At 58.4% G+C, this 18,687-nt stretch overlaps 1 protein-coding gene across 2 annotated transcripts in view; it reads right to left on the bottom strand.

Annotated features, from left to right (window-relative positions):
* MYH9 (myosin heavy chain 9) overlaps positions 1-18,687 on the bottom strand; it is an 89,325-nt gene that overhangs the window by 11,747 nt on the left and 58,891 nt on the right. For both annotated transcript variants that reach the window (XM_029954244.1, XM_029954245.1), the window contains exons 12-27: positions 18,182-18,334; positions 17,168-17,341; positions 15,433-15,606; positions 13,528-13,642; positions 11,009-11,202; positions 10,562-10,683; positions 9,799-9,868; positions 8,009-8,169; positions 7,102-7,210; positions 5,868-5,999; positions 5,452-5,658; positions 4,923-5,060; positions 3,829-3,952; positions 1,799-1,970; positions 910-1,122; positions 403-547 (exon numbers count right to left, since the gene is read on the bottom strand). In XM_029954244.1, coding sequence (XP_029810104.1) covers positions 403-547; positions 910-1,122; positions 1,799-1,970; positions 3,829-3,952; positions 4,923-5,060; positions 5,452-5,658; positions 5,868-5,999; positions 7,102-7,210; positions 8,009-8,169; positions 9,799-9,868; positions 10,562-10,683; positions 11,009-11,202; positions 13,528-13,642; positions 15,433-15,606; positions 17,168-17,341; positions 18,182-18,334 — 2,403 coding nt within the window. The remainder of the gene's footprint in view (positions 1-402; positions 548-909; positions 1,123-1,798; positions 1,971-3,828; positions 3,953-4,922; positions 5,061-5,451; positions 5,659-5,867; positions 6,000-7,101; positions 7,211-8,008; positions 8,170-9,798; positions 9,869-10,561; positions 10,684-11,008; positions 11,203-13,527; positions 13,643-15,432; positions 15,607-17,167; positions 17,342-18,181; positions 18,335-18,687) is intronic.

Below are 18,687 nucleotides of genomic sequence, written 5' to 3'. Positions count from 1 at the left end.
CTGGCCCAGCCACCTGCCCAAAACAAGCGGGGTGAGCAGCTCAGGGCCTCTGACCAAGATCCAGCTGACCAGTGAGGGTGCTCCACGGAAAACCCCGAGACCCTCTGACACTCAGCACCAGGCCGCTCCAATGCCTCGAGGCTTTCTGGCCTGGTGGGGTCCTAACAAAATGCTAAGGATGATAATTCTTGACCAACTTACTGAGCCCTGTTCACATGTTCTACCTGGCATCAGCTCCACAGGTCACGTGTTTGCATGAGATAGACCTACCGTTAGCCTCCTCTACACATGGGGAAACTGAGGCACAGAGGCTCTGCTCTGCAGGCCTGGCCCGAGGGGCAGCGGGTCTCCAGGGCCCGCCCCCCACCCCCACCAGCAGGCGGGCACCGCCCTCAGTCGCACCCGCTTCGTCTGCTCTAGCTGCTCGGCCAGCTCCTCCACGGCCTGTGAGTGCTTCTGCCTCATCTCCTGGATCTGCGCCTCGTGGGTCTTGGCCTCCTCCTCGAGGGTTTTCTTCAGGATGTTCACTTCCTGTTCACGTTTGGACCTGCAGAGAAGCACCCTCAGAGCAGAGGCCAGGGCTGGGCATTCTTTCCTGGCTGCAGACAGCCTGGCAACGGGGCAGCGGCTGCCCCAGCCTTGCTGCCGGGGGGGCCTCCTTCCTCAGCCGCGCATCCTCCAGCCCGGGCTCGCAGACTCACTTTGTAGAGAAACTCTGGCCCTTTCAGCCTGAAAGCCCACCCTGGCCTCACCCGAACTCTGAGCCAGATCTGTCAGCACCCTAGGGAGGAGCTGCTGAGGGGGCATCATCCTCCCTGCCTGCTGGCTCAGCCCCTGCCTTCCCGGCCCCCCTCTCCGTGCCACCAGCCCCTCTGCCCATCGACTTGGCCCCTGGGCCCCACACCACACCTGAGCTCCTGCTGGGCAGCTGTGGAGTCCAGAGTGTCCTCCAGCTCCGTTTTCAGGGCCTCCAGCTCCTCCCCGAGGTCTCGCTTCTGCTTCTCCGCTTTGTTCCTGGAAGCTCGCTCAGACTCCAGGTCCTCCTGGAGCTCGGAAATCTGGGATTCCAGCTCTCGAATCTTCTTCAGGGCCATGTTCTTCTGGGTGGCTTCCTCCTCCACTCTGCCAAAGAGACCACGGACATCAGGACGAGGGCCCTTCCCGCCTTGGGGAGTAGAGCCCGCCAAAGAGGCTTCCGAGAGGAGCAGCGGAAGCGCTTCTGGAAGTCGTAACCCATGGCTCTTAGGCACTCCTTTCCGCAAACAACATGTGAAGCTTCCAGAAGGTTTAAGAGCAAAACCACTTTGAGACCTAGAAAATCTCAGAGAAGAACCACTCTGTTTTCCAAACGGAAACTCAAAGCTCCAAACATAAACAAAGAAACAAAAAGTGAAGTATTAAGTGAAAACAAAAAAGGAAATAAAATGTTAATGACCCGTCATCACAGCAACTGAGTAAAAACACGAAGGTGCCATAGATCATCTGTGAGTGACCAGCTCATGTCAGCACAGGTCTGTGAATTTCAACGAACGTGCCCCCCTGGCCTGGGACGTGACAGTGGGGGAGGCTGTGGGCGGAGGGTAGGGGGGACAGGGGTCTATGGGATTTCTTTGCACCTTCTACTCACTTTCGTTGTGACTCTAAAACAAAGCTTTTTGGTGGGGGGGGGGGGTTGGGTGACGTAGCGGATGACTTTTGGAGGAAGGCACATGCGTGCCTTTAGTGACAGGACAGGTCTTGCAGCACCATGGCTCCAAGGTGCCGGGGTGGAGGCAGGGGGAGGGGCCGCTGCCCTCACCTGGCCAGCGCTGCCTGCAGCTCCTCCTCTTTCTTGGCCAGCTGCATCTTGAGCTCGGCGATCTGGGCCTGCAGCTCGGCGATCTGGTCGTTGAGGTCGGTAGAGTCTCCCTCCAGCTTACGGCGGGTCTTCTCCAGCTCCTGACGCTGCTTCTCCTCCCTCCGGAGGCGCTCTGGGGGGGGGGGGGGAGCGTGGGAAGACTCACTACAGCCCTCAGCGCCCGGTGGTTTTTGCATTTTTACATGAAACCCAGAGTTTTCATCCTCTACAACACGCAAACCTTAAAGGATCACGACACACAGACACTCGTGCCCAATGCCTGGGTGAAGACACCGCGAGCTGCCAAGGTCCCCCCAGACCCTGCTGACCTCCCCACCGGGGACCTGATCTCCCCGAAGACTGTGTTCTCAGCTCCCCTATACCACGCCGTCTCCCTAAAAAGCACATTTAATTTTTCATAAACCTAATTTATAGGAGTGAACGCCCTGTACGAATTCCACGCAGAGGGCATACGGGGGGTCACAGTCCAATGTCTGGCTTTACAGTCTCTACTAGGACGTCACTCAGGTAATCCCTCAACCCTGCTGTGTGTCATCTGAATAATAAGGACAACAAGACCATCTGCCTCGTTAGGGTGCGAGGCTCGGAGTGTCAGGATCGACGCGCACGACACCTCCTAACCCAGGCTCAGTGCTCTCTAAGGGTTAGTGGCTGTTATTCCTCGACTTGCCTTTGGCACTCAATACCGTGACCTTGAGATTTAACAAGGGAAGTGTCACTGCAGTTGAGCCACATGAACCAGCAGAACATTCTCTTGTGCGAACCCACCACGGCCCATCAATGTCCTAGAGCGGATGGGCATTCGGGGCATGTTCAGGGACAGTGCTGCTGGGAGCGCTCCTGCCCGGGACCCCCAGCCACGGGGCCAGGAGCCTGGGGTCGGCTTCAACCTCACGAGGAAACACCGGACGGATCGAGGCCGCCTACCAGTTGCCGTTTCCACCAGGTAGGTAGGTAGGTAGGTAGGTAGGTAGGTGGGTGGCTGGGTGGGTGGGTGGACTGCTCTGTATCTTTGTTAATACTCGCCAGTGTCAAACTAACCAGACCCTGTGTGTGTGTGTGTGTGTGTGTGTGTGTGTGTGTGTGTGTGGACTGCTCTGTATCTTTGTTAATACTCACCAGTGTCAAACTAACCAGACCCTCTCTGTGTGCGCCTGCCTGGGGGCCGTGCCCTCCCACACCCGGGCGGCCAAGTGTTTCAGACTGTTCCAGGGTGAGGCAGGGAGTCCATCGGGGGAGACCTCTGTCAGCACCCCACTTCCCCTTGCTGGTCTGACTCACCACGTTCCATACAAACATGAAGGGGCAGGGGGGCCCGGAAAGCTCTCCTGCTGGTCAGCCTGGCCGGTTTGGGCCCTACATCCACGGGCGTCAACAAGTGCCCCAGACACACTCCGTGTCTCCACCAAGGGAGCTGGGGTTTCAGGCCCCTCTCCCCTCTCCCGCTGCCATCCACGCCTCTCCAGAGGCAGGGGTGCCAAGTCCTGGGACAGTCACAGACCTGTGTTCTACTCTATCCTCCTCGAGGGACCCAGGGAGGCAAAGACACAACTGTCACCCTGCTCCACATCAAGCAATGGCCTCTCACAGCATGTCTGCGCTTGTGATTTAGTTTAGGCCCCGTGGTCGCCCGTGCACTGTGTCTCCCTTGGAGGGAAGAGAAACTCAAGCTGACAGGATGACGCAACGGGCAAAGTGGCAGAACAAGGGTCACACCCAGAACCTCTGAGGAAGTCAGTCTTGTGCAGCTCACGGTCCGCAACAACAGGGAGATGCCAAATTGTTCTCTCCAGAGCTCTTCACGCTGGGGACCCCCCTCCCCAGCCCAGCCAGTGACTGGAGGCCCAGGCTTTAGGGATAGAGCAGTGGCTGGGGGTTGGAGACCGCGAGCCTGCCAGCCCAGTAGCGAGGCCCAGGCTGGCCCTGGGGGGGTCCCCAGTCCCGACCGTTCCCTCCCTCCGTCCTCTCACCCTCCAAGTCAGTGATCATCGCCTCGTGTTTGTTCTTGAGTTTGGCAAGACTCTTGGATTTCTCCTCCTCTTCCATGAGGTTGGTGGTAAACTCCGCTATTCTGTCTTCCAGAAGCTTCTTCTCCTGCAGGGGTGAGGGTGGCTCAGAGTTAATTGAGCACAGAACACTTCAGTTCTGTCACACAAAGTATGACTGGCCTGGAAATTTAGGATTGAATGAAGGGCCGGGCCTTGATTCCCTAGGAGTTCCTGGACCAAAGGATAATTTTGAAAGGTCACGAGCCGGATAAGCTTCCTGAGGATCTACAAACGCGGGTGTCCAAAGACTCCTGGACCTGCGTCGCCCTCTGGGCTCGGATTAGCACAGCGTGTAGGTGGCAGCTAGCATCGGCAAGGGGGTTCAGACACGATGTGCCGCCCTCTCTGTGCCTACATTCATCCACCAGGTGGGCCGTGACCTCCCCAGCTGCTGTCCTTGCTGTCCTTGCTGTCTGCTGCGCGGCCACCACTGGTATCCTAACGTCAGCGAGGTCCCCCACAGAGGTGACCACACACCAAAGCGCCATCACTCAGCACGCGGCTCCGTCTCATGTCCCAGACTCTTCAGGCAGGCATCCTGCCCATCAACCCCTCAGCCAACACTGGGGATGGAGGACGACATTCTGACCCCGTCCTTCCTTCCTCCTGTGACACGCGTCTGGGCTTTGATCTGCTCACTGGCAGACTCTGACAGGGACCCGACTTGGTTCTGAGACAAACAGCCACCACCCTGGAGACGGCTGGAGGAGGGCAGCTGCGCCACAACACTGAGCCACCAAGATGTGCAAAGCCCACTGGTGACTGATGAGCAAAACCCCACAGACGGGCTCAGCTGCCAAGTCTCGAAGCTGGCATAGAGCTTTACTGAGAACAGGGACCAAACCTTCCCCTGGGGCCCCGGCTGTGAGAAACATCCCTTGGAACAGGATGTCAACACCTGGAGGACACGGGTGCTCCGGAAAGGCAGCAGTGACCGTGACCAAGCAGAAGCTGCAGCCCGACGGGCCGCCTACACCCCGCCGCTCGCTCCCCACGGCCCCGCACTCAGGGCTCACCTTGGCCAGCTTGCAGTTCTGGTCCTCCATGATGATCTGGTCCTCCTCCAGCTTCTTCAGCTTGGCCTCGGTGGTCACCTTCTCCAGCTGCAGCTTCTGGCGGGCGCTCTCCTCCTCCTCCAGCTGCTCCTCCAGTTCCTGCCACAGAGCCGGGTAGGCCATGAGGGGCAGTGGGCCATGAGGGGCACAGACCCGGCCCCATGGCGGAGACGTGCCCCTCCGCCCCGGTCTGCTGCCCCCTAATCCAGTCGTGGGGTCCCTTGTTCCGGGGTGCTGCCACCAGCAAGGCCGAGCTGATGGCCCTGGCTCCTCACACCGGCCACAGTGAGGAGCGGGGAGGGAACCTGGACGGGCCCGAGGCCTCGATGGCGGGCTGCCCGCAGGAGACACACTCTCAGAGACCGCCCATGCCAAGGGAAGGGTGTGACAGCCTCCCGCGGCCCAGGCGGCCTCGCGTTCCCTCCAGTCCCAGTGCTGCTGCCCCTCCCTGCGACCCCTCCCGGCTGCCCGGCCCTGCCCCCTCCTCCACCTGGATGTTCTGCTGCATTTTCCTCTTCTCGGCCTGCAGGTGCTGGCAGCGCTCCTCCTCCTCCTCCACCCTAGCCTCCAGGTCATGGCAGATCTCCTCCAGTTCCTGCTTCTTGGCCGTCAGGCGGGCCCGGAGCTCCTCGGCCTCGGCGCATAGTTCCGTTTCCGCCTGCAGCTGCTCCTGCAGCTGCAACTTCTCGGCCATGAGCTGCGGAGAGCACAGGAGCCTGTGAGCGCCCCGCGACTCCCTGGGGGGCCAGGTGCTCTCTCCCATCCCACCGGGGGCCCTTCCTACAATGCCGTTCACAGGAACCGTTAACATCTCTTTAATCTGCAAACACGCCCGCCAACCGGTGGCAGGTGGCAGCGCTGGGCGCTGCGGCGCCAACTACTTGGACGAAGCCCGCAGACACTTACCTGGGACTGGAGCGTCTCCATCTCCGTGAGCCTGTTCTCAGCCGCCAGCTGCTTCTCGCGGACCTTCACCAGCTCCTCCTCCTTGGCCATCATCTCCTCCTCCTGCCGGCTCACCTGCAGCAGCGGCTTGACCTACAAGAGGAGACGGAGGCAGAGGTGCTCAGCCGAGGACGCCTGTCCAGGCCAGGACACGAGGCCGCCCGGCTCGCTGGTGCCAATGCAAGCTGGCGGGAGCGGCGGGAAGGAGGCGCAAACACACACGAGCTTTCTGGAGATCGGTTTGGTGCTGTGTGCCGTAGTCGCTGCCCCACAAGTGACACACATCAGGGGGAACGGCCCCACGGACACAGGAAGATGTTGGGGATGGCACCGTTTACAACGGTGAGAAACTAGGAACCACGGGGCAAGTGGCCAGATAAAATATGAAACGTTTCCAGGGAACAACGTGCTAACTTTTAAAAAAATGATGCCCGTGAAGGAATTCTAAACGGGAAATATAAAATGAAAGACTGTTTACACAAGTCAGAGCTCAGCTAGGTAAGAATGCATATGATTTACAGAGCAAAGATTTAAAAGCAGAAAGAGTGGGAAGAAATATTGGAACATCTACTCGAGCCTGAGGTTCGCTTGGGTTTGAAGGGACTACCCGTGAGCTTTTCTTCTCTTCCTTACACTTTTTATTAGCTGATCTTTTCCGCAATGGCCACGAAGTGTTTATTACAAACAAAAGCGGCTGAGGGCCACCTGGGTGGCTGAGTTGAGTGAGCGTTGTCAGATCCCTGATTTTGGGTCAGGTCACGATCTCACGGTTCATGAGACTGACCCTGCGTTGCGGAGCCTGCTTGGGATTCTCTCTCCCTCTCTGCCCCTCACCCCACCCCCCCAACATAAAAACAAATGAAACAGCTGAATGACTGCAGATTCTGACCCACCACCCTGTGGCTGCTCCAGGGGGACAACGCTGCCAACACGTGGGGTCGTCACCTCTTGGAGGCTGCTCTGAGCCGGACAGCAGCCTGGGCCTCATGTCGACACGAGACCAGACACGACACGGCTCGCTCGCTCTAGACCCGGCAGGGCAGGACTGCCCCGGGCTCACTCGGGCAGGGAGCCCCCAGGGGCCGTAAGTCCTGCACAGAGGCCAGCGAGAAGCCACTGTGCCCTCTGCTGCAGGGGGGGCCCGGCAGAGCGCCTGCCGGGCTACGGGGAGGCGGGGCCGCCGTCCAGAACCCACCTTGGTGAAAAGCCGCCACCACTGCCAGTTCCGCAGCTTCAGGTAGGCGGCGCAGTTCCGCTGCAGCACCTTCATGGCTGTCAGCTGCTGCTGCCTCTTGGCAAAGGCCCTGGGTAGAGAGACACAGTCAGGGAGGGCACCACGCACCTCCTGACAGGTGTGCAGCGTAGAGGCCCGGCCCTCGGGGCTGTGTCCTCTGGGTGACCCCACGGGGGGTGACAAGGACCCAACTGCCCTCCTTCACCGAGGGGAAAGCAAGTTTGCGGGGTCAAAGGTCTTGGTGAGCTAACTAGATCCAAGTCGAGTGTGATGGCTGGCCATTGAGCAAAGGTATGGACTCTAGCCTCCCACCCTCCTGCCACCCACTGTTGGCACTGATTGCCGGGAAAATGTCAGCAGCTGATGTCCTGCACTGGGGGGCTCGAGGTGTCGACTGGGGGGCTTTGGATAAATGAAGGCTCCATGGGTCCAGTACCACAAAGCCCTGGCCTGTCCCGCAGTGCTCGTGGGTCACATGTCCCCCGGCACAGACACGGTTCAGGAGACTAACTTGCAGCTCCCACGCACCACAGGTGAGCCTGACTCTCAGAGGAGCTGCTCTGAACTCAAGGACCGTCTCTGGGTCCCGGGAGCACAGGTGCCTCTGGGGACAGCCAGGCTCTGGGCGTCACGCCCACACGAGGAACTGGTGAACAGGCCTGCTTGGGGCAGGCAAACCCAAGCACAGAGTCGCCCCCTTCCCAGCCGGTCACCATAAACCTCAGATGTAAACTCAGAAGGCAGGGGGCAGGGAGCTCCACGTGGGTGTCCCCGGGACCCCCGATGGGCGTCAGGGCGTCCCAGGTCGCTGCTTCCTGATAAGTCCCCCACATGGGCTGGGGGGAGGCGGCCCCCTCTACGGACTCACTTCCTGGCCAGGTAGCCCCTGCAGCAGGCCTGGAACCCGATGATGACGTCGGTGATCTTGAGGTCCCGCTCCTCTTCCAGGTGGGCCAGCACGCCAGCCCGGAAGAAGACCTTGCTCTGGCCGATGCGGTAAAGATTGCTGTCCAGCTCCAAGGCTTTGATCTACACGGGAGAGAGCAGGCCATTCACCACGTGCCACCACAGGGCCCTTGGAGCAACACCGGGAGCTGGCAGGCAGTCCCAGAGAGGCTGTCCGGCTGTCCGCCAGTGGCTGCATCTCCGCTGGGAAGCCTGTCCCCCAGGGCCGGAGAAAGCAGGCTCAGAGGATGCCGGGAGGAGGGAAGGGGGCGTCCCACACAGGGGCACGGTGATGCAGGAGACAGCAGAAAAACACAGAACCTTGACATTAAAGGGACCTAAAGATCTTCTCTCCTTTTAACTCTCACCCCTGCACAGTGTCGTCAAGGACCACCAATGCCCAGCCGCGCTGCCCTCAGAGAGGTGGCTCAGTGTCGTCACCGTCCTCACCCAGAACTAGCACATGCTCCAGTTCAGGCCAAACCCAGCACCGAGCGCTAATTAGGGGACCGGGGCTTTACCCTCTATGAGCCCACGCTTCCTCAGCTAGAAAATGGGAATCAGGCGTTAATTTTTTTTTTTAAGAACAGTGAACAAATGAGGCAAATAACAGTGCTCCTCCCCAGGAGCCATGGAAACTGAACAGGAGAGCCAAGTGCTTAGCTTGGGGCCACGTGTACTGCGTAGGGACAGACCTCAGTGGTCAGTACCATCTCCGAGCGGTTTCGGTACAGCACAAGGCCCTCTCGTTGACCCACCGGCAAGGGGCTGCCTATCCTCCTGGGAGAGAAGGATTCTGCCCTAGCTCCGAAAAGGCAGAGCCTGCAATGGGTGGAGTGGGGTCGGAGCGAGCTTCGGTCATCTCGGACGGAGAAGGGAAGAGTGGGGCAGAGCCAGCGTGGGCATTGTCCCTCCCTTAACCCAGACAGCTACTAAGAGAGTCTCCTGGACAAAGGGTGGCCTGGACACCCTCCACTGATCACACCTTCTGTCCCACGGGCTGGGGCGGGCGAGGGCGGGACAGCAGAGAGCAGACTTGGCACTCCTATCCCACCTCCCTACCGTCTCAGGCAGAGCCTCCCGAGTAGCAGGAGTCAAATTCCTTCTTCCCTCTTCTCTTTCCGCCAACCCCCCAGCCCGTCCTCTCTCCTCTCTGGGAAGGGTGCCAAGTAAAGGAAACAGAAGGCAGTGGCCGCTGACCCTGGACATCAGGAACAACGGGGCACCCACAAAGCAGGAAGTCCACAGGGCGGCATGGGGGCCCGGTGTGGCCGGCGTCGCCGCGGGCCATCCTTCATGCCGTCCCGGCAGAGCTCAGAGTGCCCAGTGCACGTCAGGCACTGCTCTAGGGGCCGAGAGGAAACGTCCAGGCTGGGACAGCGCAGCGCTCCAGGCTGCTCTCCTGGTGGGGAAGCACCCCTACCGACCACACTGCACGTGACGAGCAGCGGAGATGTGAGCCAGAAAGCAGGAGAACGCGCCCCAGAGGAAGGGACCTGCCCACATCAGAGCCCTGCTGGGGCCCCACTGCCCCAGTCCCGCACCATCCCTGACCATCCCGGGGCCAAGAGGGCCGCTGCTCGGAGCACTGGGCAGAATCAGGACCAGAGCAAGAGCAGAACCACAGAGCACAGGTGTCACTGGGGAAAAGGGCACTTGTCCAGGCACATGGCACCCGCCCCACAGGTAGGCACAGGCGGCAGTCCTACTCACCATGAGCACGCATGCCTGCTTCCCGTCCATGAAGCCCTTGGGAATGGCATTTGGTGTCAGGATCTCGTATCTGAGGAAAAGAGAGAAGCCTGGTCAGTCTACCGCTTGCTTGGATTCCAACTGGCCTAGGACACATGGAGAGAGGAGGACAGTCCCCACGGCACAGCACACGTAGGTGTCTCTACCCAAAGTAGAGATGTGCAGCAAATCCCACCCTGCTCTTTTGTGAGGCTGAACGGCGCAGAAAGGCTGCCTGTGTGTTTTCCAGAAAGTGAATGGAAACGTACTTTGGACTGTTCCGGCCATTGAGGCGAGCTCTAGGCTGGGCTCACTGACTGCTCACTGCCCAGCGTATGCACCTGTGACCCAGGAAACCCATCTCCCCCCCCCCCCCCCCCCGGGGTGCTGTGGGGCCTCTAACTCGTTGGCAGTCCCAGAAGCATGGCCAGCCCCGAGCGCGGTCCTGAGGCAAACAGGATGCTATCACCAACGTCCCTCTGCACACGACCAGAAGCCGCAGCGCTCTGCAATCTCCATTTCTACAAAGTACCCCACGGCCCCAGTCTCTGGTGGATTCCTTCAGAATCTCCCTCCCCAGCTCCTCGGACAGCAGCCTCCCAACCACTAGAAATAAAATCGAGATAACCTTCGCTTTGGTAGTAAGACAGGAAATCCCTCTCAGAAACGGCAGCCCAGAGAAGGTACAGGAACCGCCGGACCTCAGCCCTAGTGCCCTGCCCTGTCCCTGGGGACGCAGGCTCACCGCTGCCGGAACTCCTGGAAGACCACCCTGTTGGGGAAGCCCTGGCGGCAGATGCGGATGCCTTCCAGAACCCCGTTGCAGCGCAGCTGGTCGAGCACCAGGTGGGGGTCCAGTTTGCCGGCCTGGAGGAACAGACAGACAGCGGGGCTTGCATATGAGTGCAGAATCAATGGAGAAAGGGAGGGCAAGGCCCCCCGGACTCGAGGGGGAAAAAGCCCCCGGGAACGGGCATCACTGCTGCCCTCGGGTTTGGACAGCACATTACCCGACCCGGGTATGGGAAAGGCCACGGAGAGGCGGCGCACCCCACAGGAAGGCGGCTGCAACCGCAGCCTGTCTGCCAAGAGCACCCCATGCCGCCCTGCCGGGGCCTGCCCCGAGGCTCTCGGTGTGAGCGGGGAGGAATCCGCTCCGCCCAGGGGACACACAGGGGCCCGGCGCCCGCACCTTCTTCTCGTGGTTGGGGATGATGCAGCGGACGAAGTTGGGGTTGGTGTTCCGCAGCGTGGCCATGAGCTTGGCCAACTGCTCCTTGTACAGCTGCCCCACGGTGCGGAACATGCCCTTCCGAGTCTTGAAGGCCCCGGGCAGCGCCGTCTCCGACATGCCGGCCACCTGGTCCAAGCCAATGATGCGGTCCACTGTGGAGGCCACCCAAACAGCACATGAATACCCAGCGGTCCCAGCTGGGGGGGGGGGGGGGGGGGGCGGCATGGAGGGACAGGGAAGAGACAGACGCCTGGACAGAAGGAGGAGAGGCTACGGGACAGCAGAACCCCTTCTACTTAGAATCTACACAGAGAGCTAAAATCAACCTCAAAACATTCAGCCAACGTGATGTAGTGAACAGAGGGCAGGGAAGGGTGCGGAGAGCCTGCGAAGCCACTGAGGGGGGCGGTCTACTGGCCAACCCCAGGTTCCCATCAACCGTCTTCAGCCCACTGTGGGAGTTCCTATTCCCAAAGAGACGCAATAAAGCTACCAGGCTATTCCACTAGGCTGGTTCTAAGGAGGTGTTAAAACCTGGCCTACTGGGGGCCCCTCAGGTGGCTCAGTTGGTTAAGCCTCTGACTTTGGCTCAGGTCAAAGTCAGAACTTTGGTGAGTTCGAGCCCCAGGTCAGGCTGTGTGCTGACAGCTCAGAGCCTAGAGCCTGCTTCAGATTCTGTCTGTCTATGTCTCTCTCTCTCTAAAAAAGCATAAAAAAAAAAAAAAAACCTGGCCTACTGATCCTCTAATTCCACGGTCCCATTAAAAATAAAAACAAATCGAGATGCCTGGGTGGCTCAGTAGTTAAGCATCTAACTCTTGATTTTGGCTCAGGCCATGATCTCACAGTTCGTGAGTTTGAGTCCGGCATCGGGCTCTGCACTAGCAGTACTGAGCCTGCTTGGAATCCTCTCTCCCTCTCTCTGCCCCTACGCCACTAGCATTCTATCTTTCAAAATAGATAAGCTTAGAAAAAATTTAAAAACTAACCAAGCAGACAACCAGAAAAAAGAAATCAGCATTCTGAATTCCCACTGACCTTTACCGAAGAGTACAGAGCTAGGACTTATAACTGGGAGTCATAAAGCTAGCTTGATTGTCCACAGGACTCTGGATGACTCCCTCGCTGTCCGGAAGCCTCGGTGCAGAGCTTCCTACACCAGGGACCCAGACAGACCTGAGGTATCAGGAGCAGAGAGGTCTCAAGAACTAGCACTGACCCTGCGTACCCTGAAGTCTGAAGACTCCCTCCTGCTCTTGCACTTTGCCGGGTCTCCTCGCTCACAGGTCTTCATCATCTGAGCCGCCCTCCAAGGAAGCAGCCCCTGCCCTGCCTGCACGCCGGAACAACAAAGGAACTGCTTCTTCCCGGGTGAGACCAAAGTAACGAGCAAACCCAACCAACACGGCCAGTGACTTGAGATCAGCTTTAAGCAAGAGCCAATATTGAAGCTGAGGGCGTCCACTACTGAATGTAAAAGCTAAGAACTCTGTGACAAGGTCTGTCTCCTGCTCCTTTGTGGCCAGGCCTCTAGTATTTACTTGAAGACACCCAAAAGACCAGGTGCTCAAGACAGAAGCGGGAAGTGAGGACAGACTCGATGATCCAGTCAGTTAAAATGGGAGGCATTTCTGACCTTAAGAACCCGGGGCCCATTTTGCTGGCTACTGAGAGCTTCCTGGGAGTGGGTGGCCCGTGGCCACTCGGGTTGCCCAGAGCAAGGTCGCAGTGCCCCATAACAACTAGCTGTTTCGTATGAGTGCATCCTGTGCCCCGGGAGGCCCGGCCCAGAAGGAGCAGGCCCTGGCTGCACAAACGCACAGGTGCGATTTTAGCCTTCAGGTGCACACACATGGGCGGGGCACACAACACCTAAGTCTCATGCTGACACGGCCCAGCCATTCAAGCAGCCTTGCGCAAGCATCTCTGCGGAGCATTCACATTTTCACACTGTTGGTTTTTTTCTCGTTTTCAAGATCCACAGAGATCAACACTGACAGCCTGCCAGTGAGCCGGGGGCCGGGCAAGAGGAGAGTCAGGCAGGAAGAGCCAACGGGGGCAGGGGTAAGAAAATCTCAGCAGAAGCGCGTCTCGCCCAGCCCCGGATGCACCACACACGAGGGGCACCCCTCCGGGCGGCCAGTCACCTGATTCTAGGTGGAGAATGGGAAAGCGTTGATAGAAATAGGCTCTCTGAGTGCTCTGCATCTCTGCAACAGAGAGGTTAAAGCAAAACCAGGCAGAGGGAAAGGAGGAACCGAAGGAAACGAGGAAGGAGAACAACTCCAGAGCCACCGGCCTGCCGAGGAGAGGCAGAGACGCAGGAAGGCGCGGGGACGGGAAACCTGTGCGGCGAGGCTTCGGGCCGCCTGGTCCTTCCCGCAGGCAGAGGCCCCCCAGCCTGAGTCAGGCGGACCCCCGCCCCCCATCCTGGGACCGCAGGGCAGGCGGGAATAGGCGGGGGGCAAAGGGCGTACCATCCTTCCACAGCTCGGAGACGAACTTGTCGGAGGACTGGTGCAGCAGCGTGGCGATGTTGTCATTCAGGGGGTCCATGTTCTTCATCAGCCACTCGTCGGCCTTGTAGTCCACCTGCAAGAGTGGGCGGGGGGCGTCACAGCTGCTCTGGGGACACGAGCTCTCACTGCGGCCCCGGAAACAAGCCACACCTGTGGGGTCAGGAAGGGAAGAAGCTTAACGACGCCAACACCCCCTCCGCTGGTATTTCCTTCCCCGAGGAAGAAACGAGGAGTGGCAAGGGCGCTGTGACGCACGCAGGAGAGCGACAAACTGCATACGCAGACATCCAGTGACGGGGACTCGCCAAGAAACCTATGTTGCAGCTCATGTAACAGGATATTCCATCTGTTATTTTTTCTTTTTTCAGGTAATATGAACAGAAAGAAGACAACCCTAGCAGAGCATAACCAAAATGTTCCAGTATTTCTTTTTGGTAACAGAACAAATATATATATACATATATTTTTTCTGCTCTCTCTTGGGATTCCCGCGGGTTCTCTCTGAGCCTGCGCTCTTGCTATCCTTTCTGAACCACATGAAGGAGCACTTTCGCTGTGAACATTCCCCGATCAGCACAGACGGCATGCGGGCCCCCTCGGCCACCCACTTCCTAAGGCACAGGGCCATGTAGAGGTGGCCCCGGCTCTCGGGCCACCGCTCCTTCCCGGCCCCTTCTGGGGACTCTCCCACACGTGTGCTGCTGTCATGAGGAGGTGTGTGACACTGGCTTCCTGTTCCCTAGGAGCAGAGTCACCTCCTGGGAGATGACGAAGCCCCAGGGACAGCATCGGGGCCACGTGGCCACAGCTGCAGCCAAGCATGGACACACACGGTCACTTTCATCACTCAGTGTCCCATGGGTTTTCGGGGGACCCACTGTTTTGCATTATAAATGATACTGCAGCCAGAGCCCGGCAAGCCTCTCTGTGTATTTCTAACAAAGGCAGATGCAGAAACACAGGCTCAGGGACATTACCTTAGGTAACTATAGAAACAGGTTTTTAACAAGTATTTTTAAAGAGCCGTGTGCTTCAGCAGGTGTAGGGACCAGGCGGGTCGAGTGGGGGCGGCCGGGCAGCATGGGGCCATGGTCAGGGGCAGCAGGCAGGATGGCCGTGAAAGCCCGTGGCTCTCCTAGCCCGACCACCTCGTGCCCAGCCGGCAATCACCAGTCGGGACTTCAAGCGAGCAGCACAGAACCTGCTGAAACCCGCTTCACTCTCAGCACAGGCATCTGCGGATTCAGGGCACCCTCCTTGGGTAGGTATGAGGGCAGCCGTGCCACTGTGTGGCCGTGCAGACCCCGCGACGACAAACCCGTCACCTATGGTGGTGGCCCTGAACCAGGACGACTGTGCCCTCCCCATGTCTGGGGAAGCATGGAGACATCTTTGTCACATCTAGGGAGAGGGCTGCTGACCCCTGGTGGGCACAAGCCAGCAGTGCTGCCGACATCCCACAATGCACCTGAGGGTCCGGGAGGAAGTACATGGTCCAGCCCACAAGGTCAGTGGTGTGGGGGCGGGGCAGCCCAGCCCTATAGCGCTGACCTTGACCTGTGCCTAGCGGGCTTCCCAAGCTCACCCTGCACCCTGCACGGCAGCGGCTGCCTATTCTCCAGATGAGGCAATCGAGGCTCAGAGATGTTAACTGGCCCAAAGTCACACCACTTGATGATTTAATGAGCAACAGAGTTCTAATTCAAGAGTCTAGACCCACTGCTGGGCGAGTCACTGGACAAGCAGTGTCCCCCACCACACCCCATGGGCCCCCAGCTCCTCGGCCTGGACAGAAGCTCCCCCCCGCCCCCACCATCCAGGAGAGGCCTGGCTGGCACCATCGTGGGCCCGTGTGCCCCTCACCTTGCCCGCGTAGTGGATGATGCAGAAATCAGCTTTGTCCTTCAGCTGCTTGGGCTTCTGGAACTTGGGGTGGGTGCCCTGTTCCTGTACCACCTTCTCCACGAAGCTCTTGTCGGTGGCTTTGGGGAACCAGCATTCCTCGTCCAGCAGGGCCAGGATGCCAGGGGGGCCGGCCTGGGAAACGCACAGCGTCACAAAGGGGAAGCCCAACCTGGGAGCACTCCCTGCCCCTGCCCTGCCCTGCCAGGAGGGCAAAGGCCAGTACTCAGAGCCCCCAGAATCTCAGCAGAAGGTACGTGGCACGCGGCCCCAAACTGAGAGTAAAGAGAAGCATTAGTGAAACTTGATTCAAGAGTTCTAGCTCAGGGGCACCTGGATGGCTCCGTCAGTTATATGTCCGACTTTGGCTCGGGTCACGATCTCACGGTTTATGAGTTCGAGCCCCACATCGGACTCTCTACTGTCAGCACAGAGCCCACTTGGGATCCTGTCTCCTTCTATCTCTATTCCTTCTCTCTCCCTCTCAAAAATAAACATTAAAAAAAAGAGAGAGTGCTAGTTTAAAAAGAAACTTCTGCGGACTAGCCTGTGGCTGACACATCTCAAGCGGATGATCCATCACAGAGTTTCTCTAACTCAGCGCACCAGAAACCCCCGGCCAGGCGCGATGGGGGCATGCCAAGACCGCATGCCCAGAGGCTGCCCTCACAGGCGCCTCGGCCCCCGCAGTCACCCTGAGACCCACAGTGTCTGCACCGCTATGTGGAGAGATGGGACACTTAGGTCAAGTCCTCCGAGGAAGCCCCAGGAGCACTCCATTGACCAGATAAGAAAGCAGACTCCAACACTGTGCAGACTGGCTGACAAGACTCGACGCCAGATGGGATCCTGTTCATTGGAAACCCCAAAAACCAAAAAACCAAAAAACCCAACTCCTCACAAAAACAAACTGCTTCACGTTAGGATCGTGGAGTCTTTCACCTCCTGCTCCCCGCCCTGACGGGGACTTCCAAATGCACGACCTTCTTCCTAGGCCTTTCCGACTACTTGGCCCCTTGGTATAACTCTGGGGTACCTGTTTTCAGTGGCTCGGGTCTCCGGTAAGATGTGAGGTCAGCGCTTTACCTCCATCAAGAGGGAATACAGAGAAAGAAATGGCTCAGGCTCCATTAAAGAGCACACCTTGTCCAACATAGACCCCAAGGGCACCTGGCAAGAGTTTTCACTCTGAAGTGAAGGAAGAGGGGATGGCTCTCGGGCCACCGCCACCCACGAAAGGCCAACGCCCTGGGCTGGGAGCCCTGGGGCTGAGCTGGTCCTGACGGGGGTAGACAGCCTGTCAGCACCTGTAGAGGGAGCAGCACTCCACACCCCAGGTCTGCACAGCCTATGCTACGAGCAGAAGCATCCAGGGATAGGACGTTACCACCTAAAAGCAAGCCTATTTCCTTAAGACAGAGAGAGGCTTGTCAAGTCCACCCCTCAGGTAAACACTGGTTGGTCTTCTGGGACTGAAGACTGGACACCTGGGCACCAGCCACACCCCACCTGGTCAGCAGGCCACAGATCTGAGTCCATGACCTTATTCCTGCAGGTGTCACCGACAGGAAGAGGAACAGATCCCCCCGCCGCTCCCCTCCCCCAGCCAACACAGGACAGGAGGCGAGGCGCCGGCCCCCTCATGAGTGGCCGAGGGACCAGCCAGGTCTGAGGTCTGAGCATGTCTGGTTCTTACTGGCTTCTCAATGAGGTCGATGCAGGGCTGCAGGTCGAGGCCAAAGTCGATGAAGTTCCACTCGATGCCCTCACGCTGGTACTCCTCCTGCTCCAGGATGAACATGGTGTGGTTGAAGAGCTGCTGCAGCTTCTCGTTGGTGTAGTTGATGCACAGCTGCTCGAAGGAGTTGAGCTGCAAGGAAGGAAGAGGCCACGTCAGAGGGGGGCCCGCCCGCCGCGAAGCCGCAGCGCGAGGGGACGGGCGTTGAGCGGCTCGGTGCTGGCCCTGGGGAGCCCGGGAGCCTGGACGGGCAGGCGCCTTCCCGCATCTAAGCCAGAGCAGAGGCTCCTCACTTTCTGGGGACCAGCGGACCCTCTAGCAGCCCGGCACAACCTCTCTCAGAACAGCGTTAGAGAAGGAACAAAACGGTTCAGAAAGGAAAAAAGTTCAGTTGACGTGTAATTATCTAAGTACTGTGATGCACTGATACACCGCACTTCCTTATAAACAAGCACGGGCTGCGGGCGTCCTAGCTTCCAGAATTTTGAAGCGGATGAACATAAACGATGTTATAACATCCCCACAACAACCGCTGCGTGTGCAAACATCGGGTTTCCGCTGGAGACAGACCCAAGCGGTGCTCAGGCGACTGTGGTCTCCATATGTTGCTCCAAACACAATGAGAAAGTAGTGCATCTCTTCGGTGAGACGTTAGTGAAAAATAAGGAGATAATCCCCACCCCGTAAAGTTAACGGCCTCTCTGAGGTGGGCCAGGGACCCCAGGACAAGGACCTCTGATCCACTGTAATTATCATTTTTTCCTACCAGACCTGTCTTCATGGGCAGAGACAGTGTCTTGTCCCAATGCCCGATAAATAGTTGCTGTTCTCTCTAGAACTGCTGGCTGGGAGTGGGTATTTAAACTTAACACACGCTCTGATGTCTCCTGTCTCCATGTAAGAGAGGAGGTGGCCCACTCGGATTCCCAGCCAGGGAGAAGGGGGCTAAGGGGGCACGAGGGAGAGGCTCACATCAAAGATCTCGAAGCCAGCGATGTCCAGGATCCCGATGAAAGAGGCGCCCTGCCGCTTGGTCTTGTCCAGAGCCTTATTGATCCTCAGCACCAGCCAGCGGAACATTCGCTCATAGGTGGCCTTGGCCAAGGCCTCAATGGCAAAGTCAGCCTGGTGGGGGAAGGGAGGGGACACACCCAGGGGGACAGAATGTCAGATTCAAGGACCCTTCAAACCTTGTAACCCTTTGCTCCAGTAATTCCACCAGCAGGGCCCTCCCCCAGAGAAACAGTCCTAAATATGAGGAAAAAAACTTCACACCCAAGTATGCTCACTACAATGCTATTTATGATGACAGAGAGTTGAAACAACCTACATCCCTAAGAATTAAGTACTTAGATATCTGCAAGAACTTTTCTAAAATAAACGGGGATTGCAGTGCCTGGGTGGTTCAGTTAGTTGAGCTTCCATCTGATTTCGGCTCAGGTCACACTATTTCCCGTTCATGAGTCTGAGCCCCATGT

The sequence above is a fragment of the Suricata suricatta genome, chromosome 10 (assembly GCF_006229205.1).
Source record: "Suricata suricatta isolate VVHF042 chromosome 10, meerkat_22Aug2017_6uvM2_HiC, whole genome shotgun sequence".
In the NCBI taxonomy this organism is placed as follows: Eukaryota; Metazoa; Chordata; class Mammalia; order Carnivora; family Herpestidae; genus Suricata; species Suricata suricatta.
This window is presented reverse-complemented; position numbering and strand designations above follow the sequence as displayed.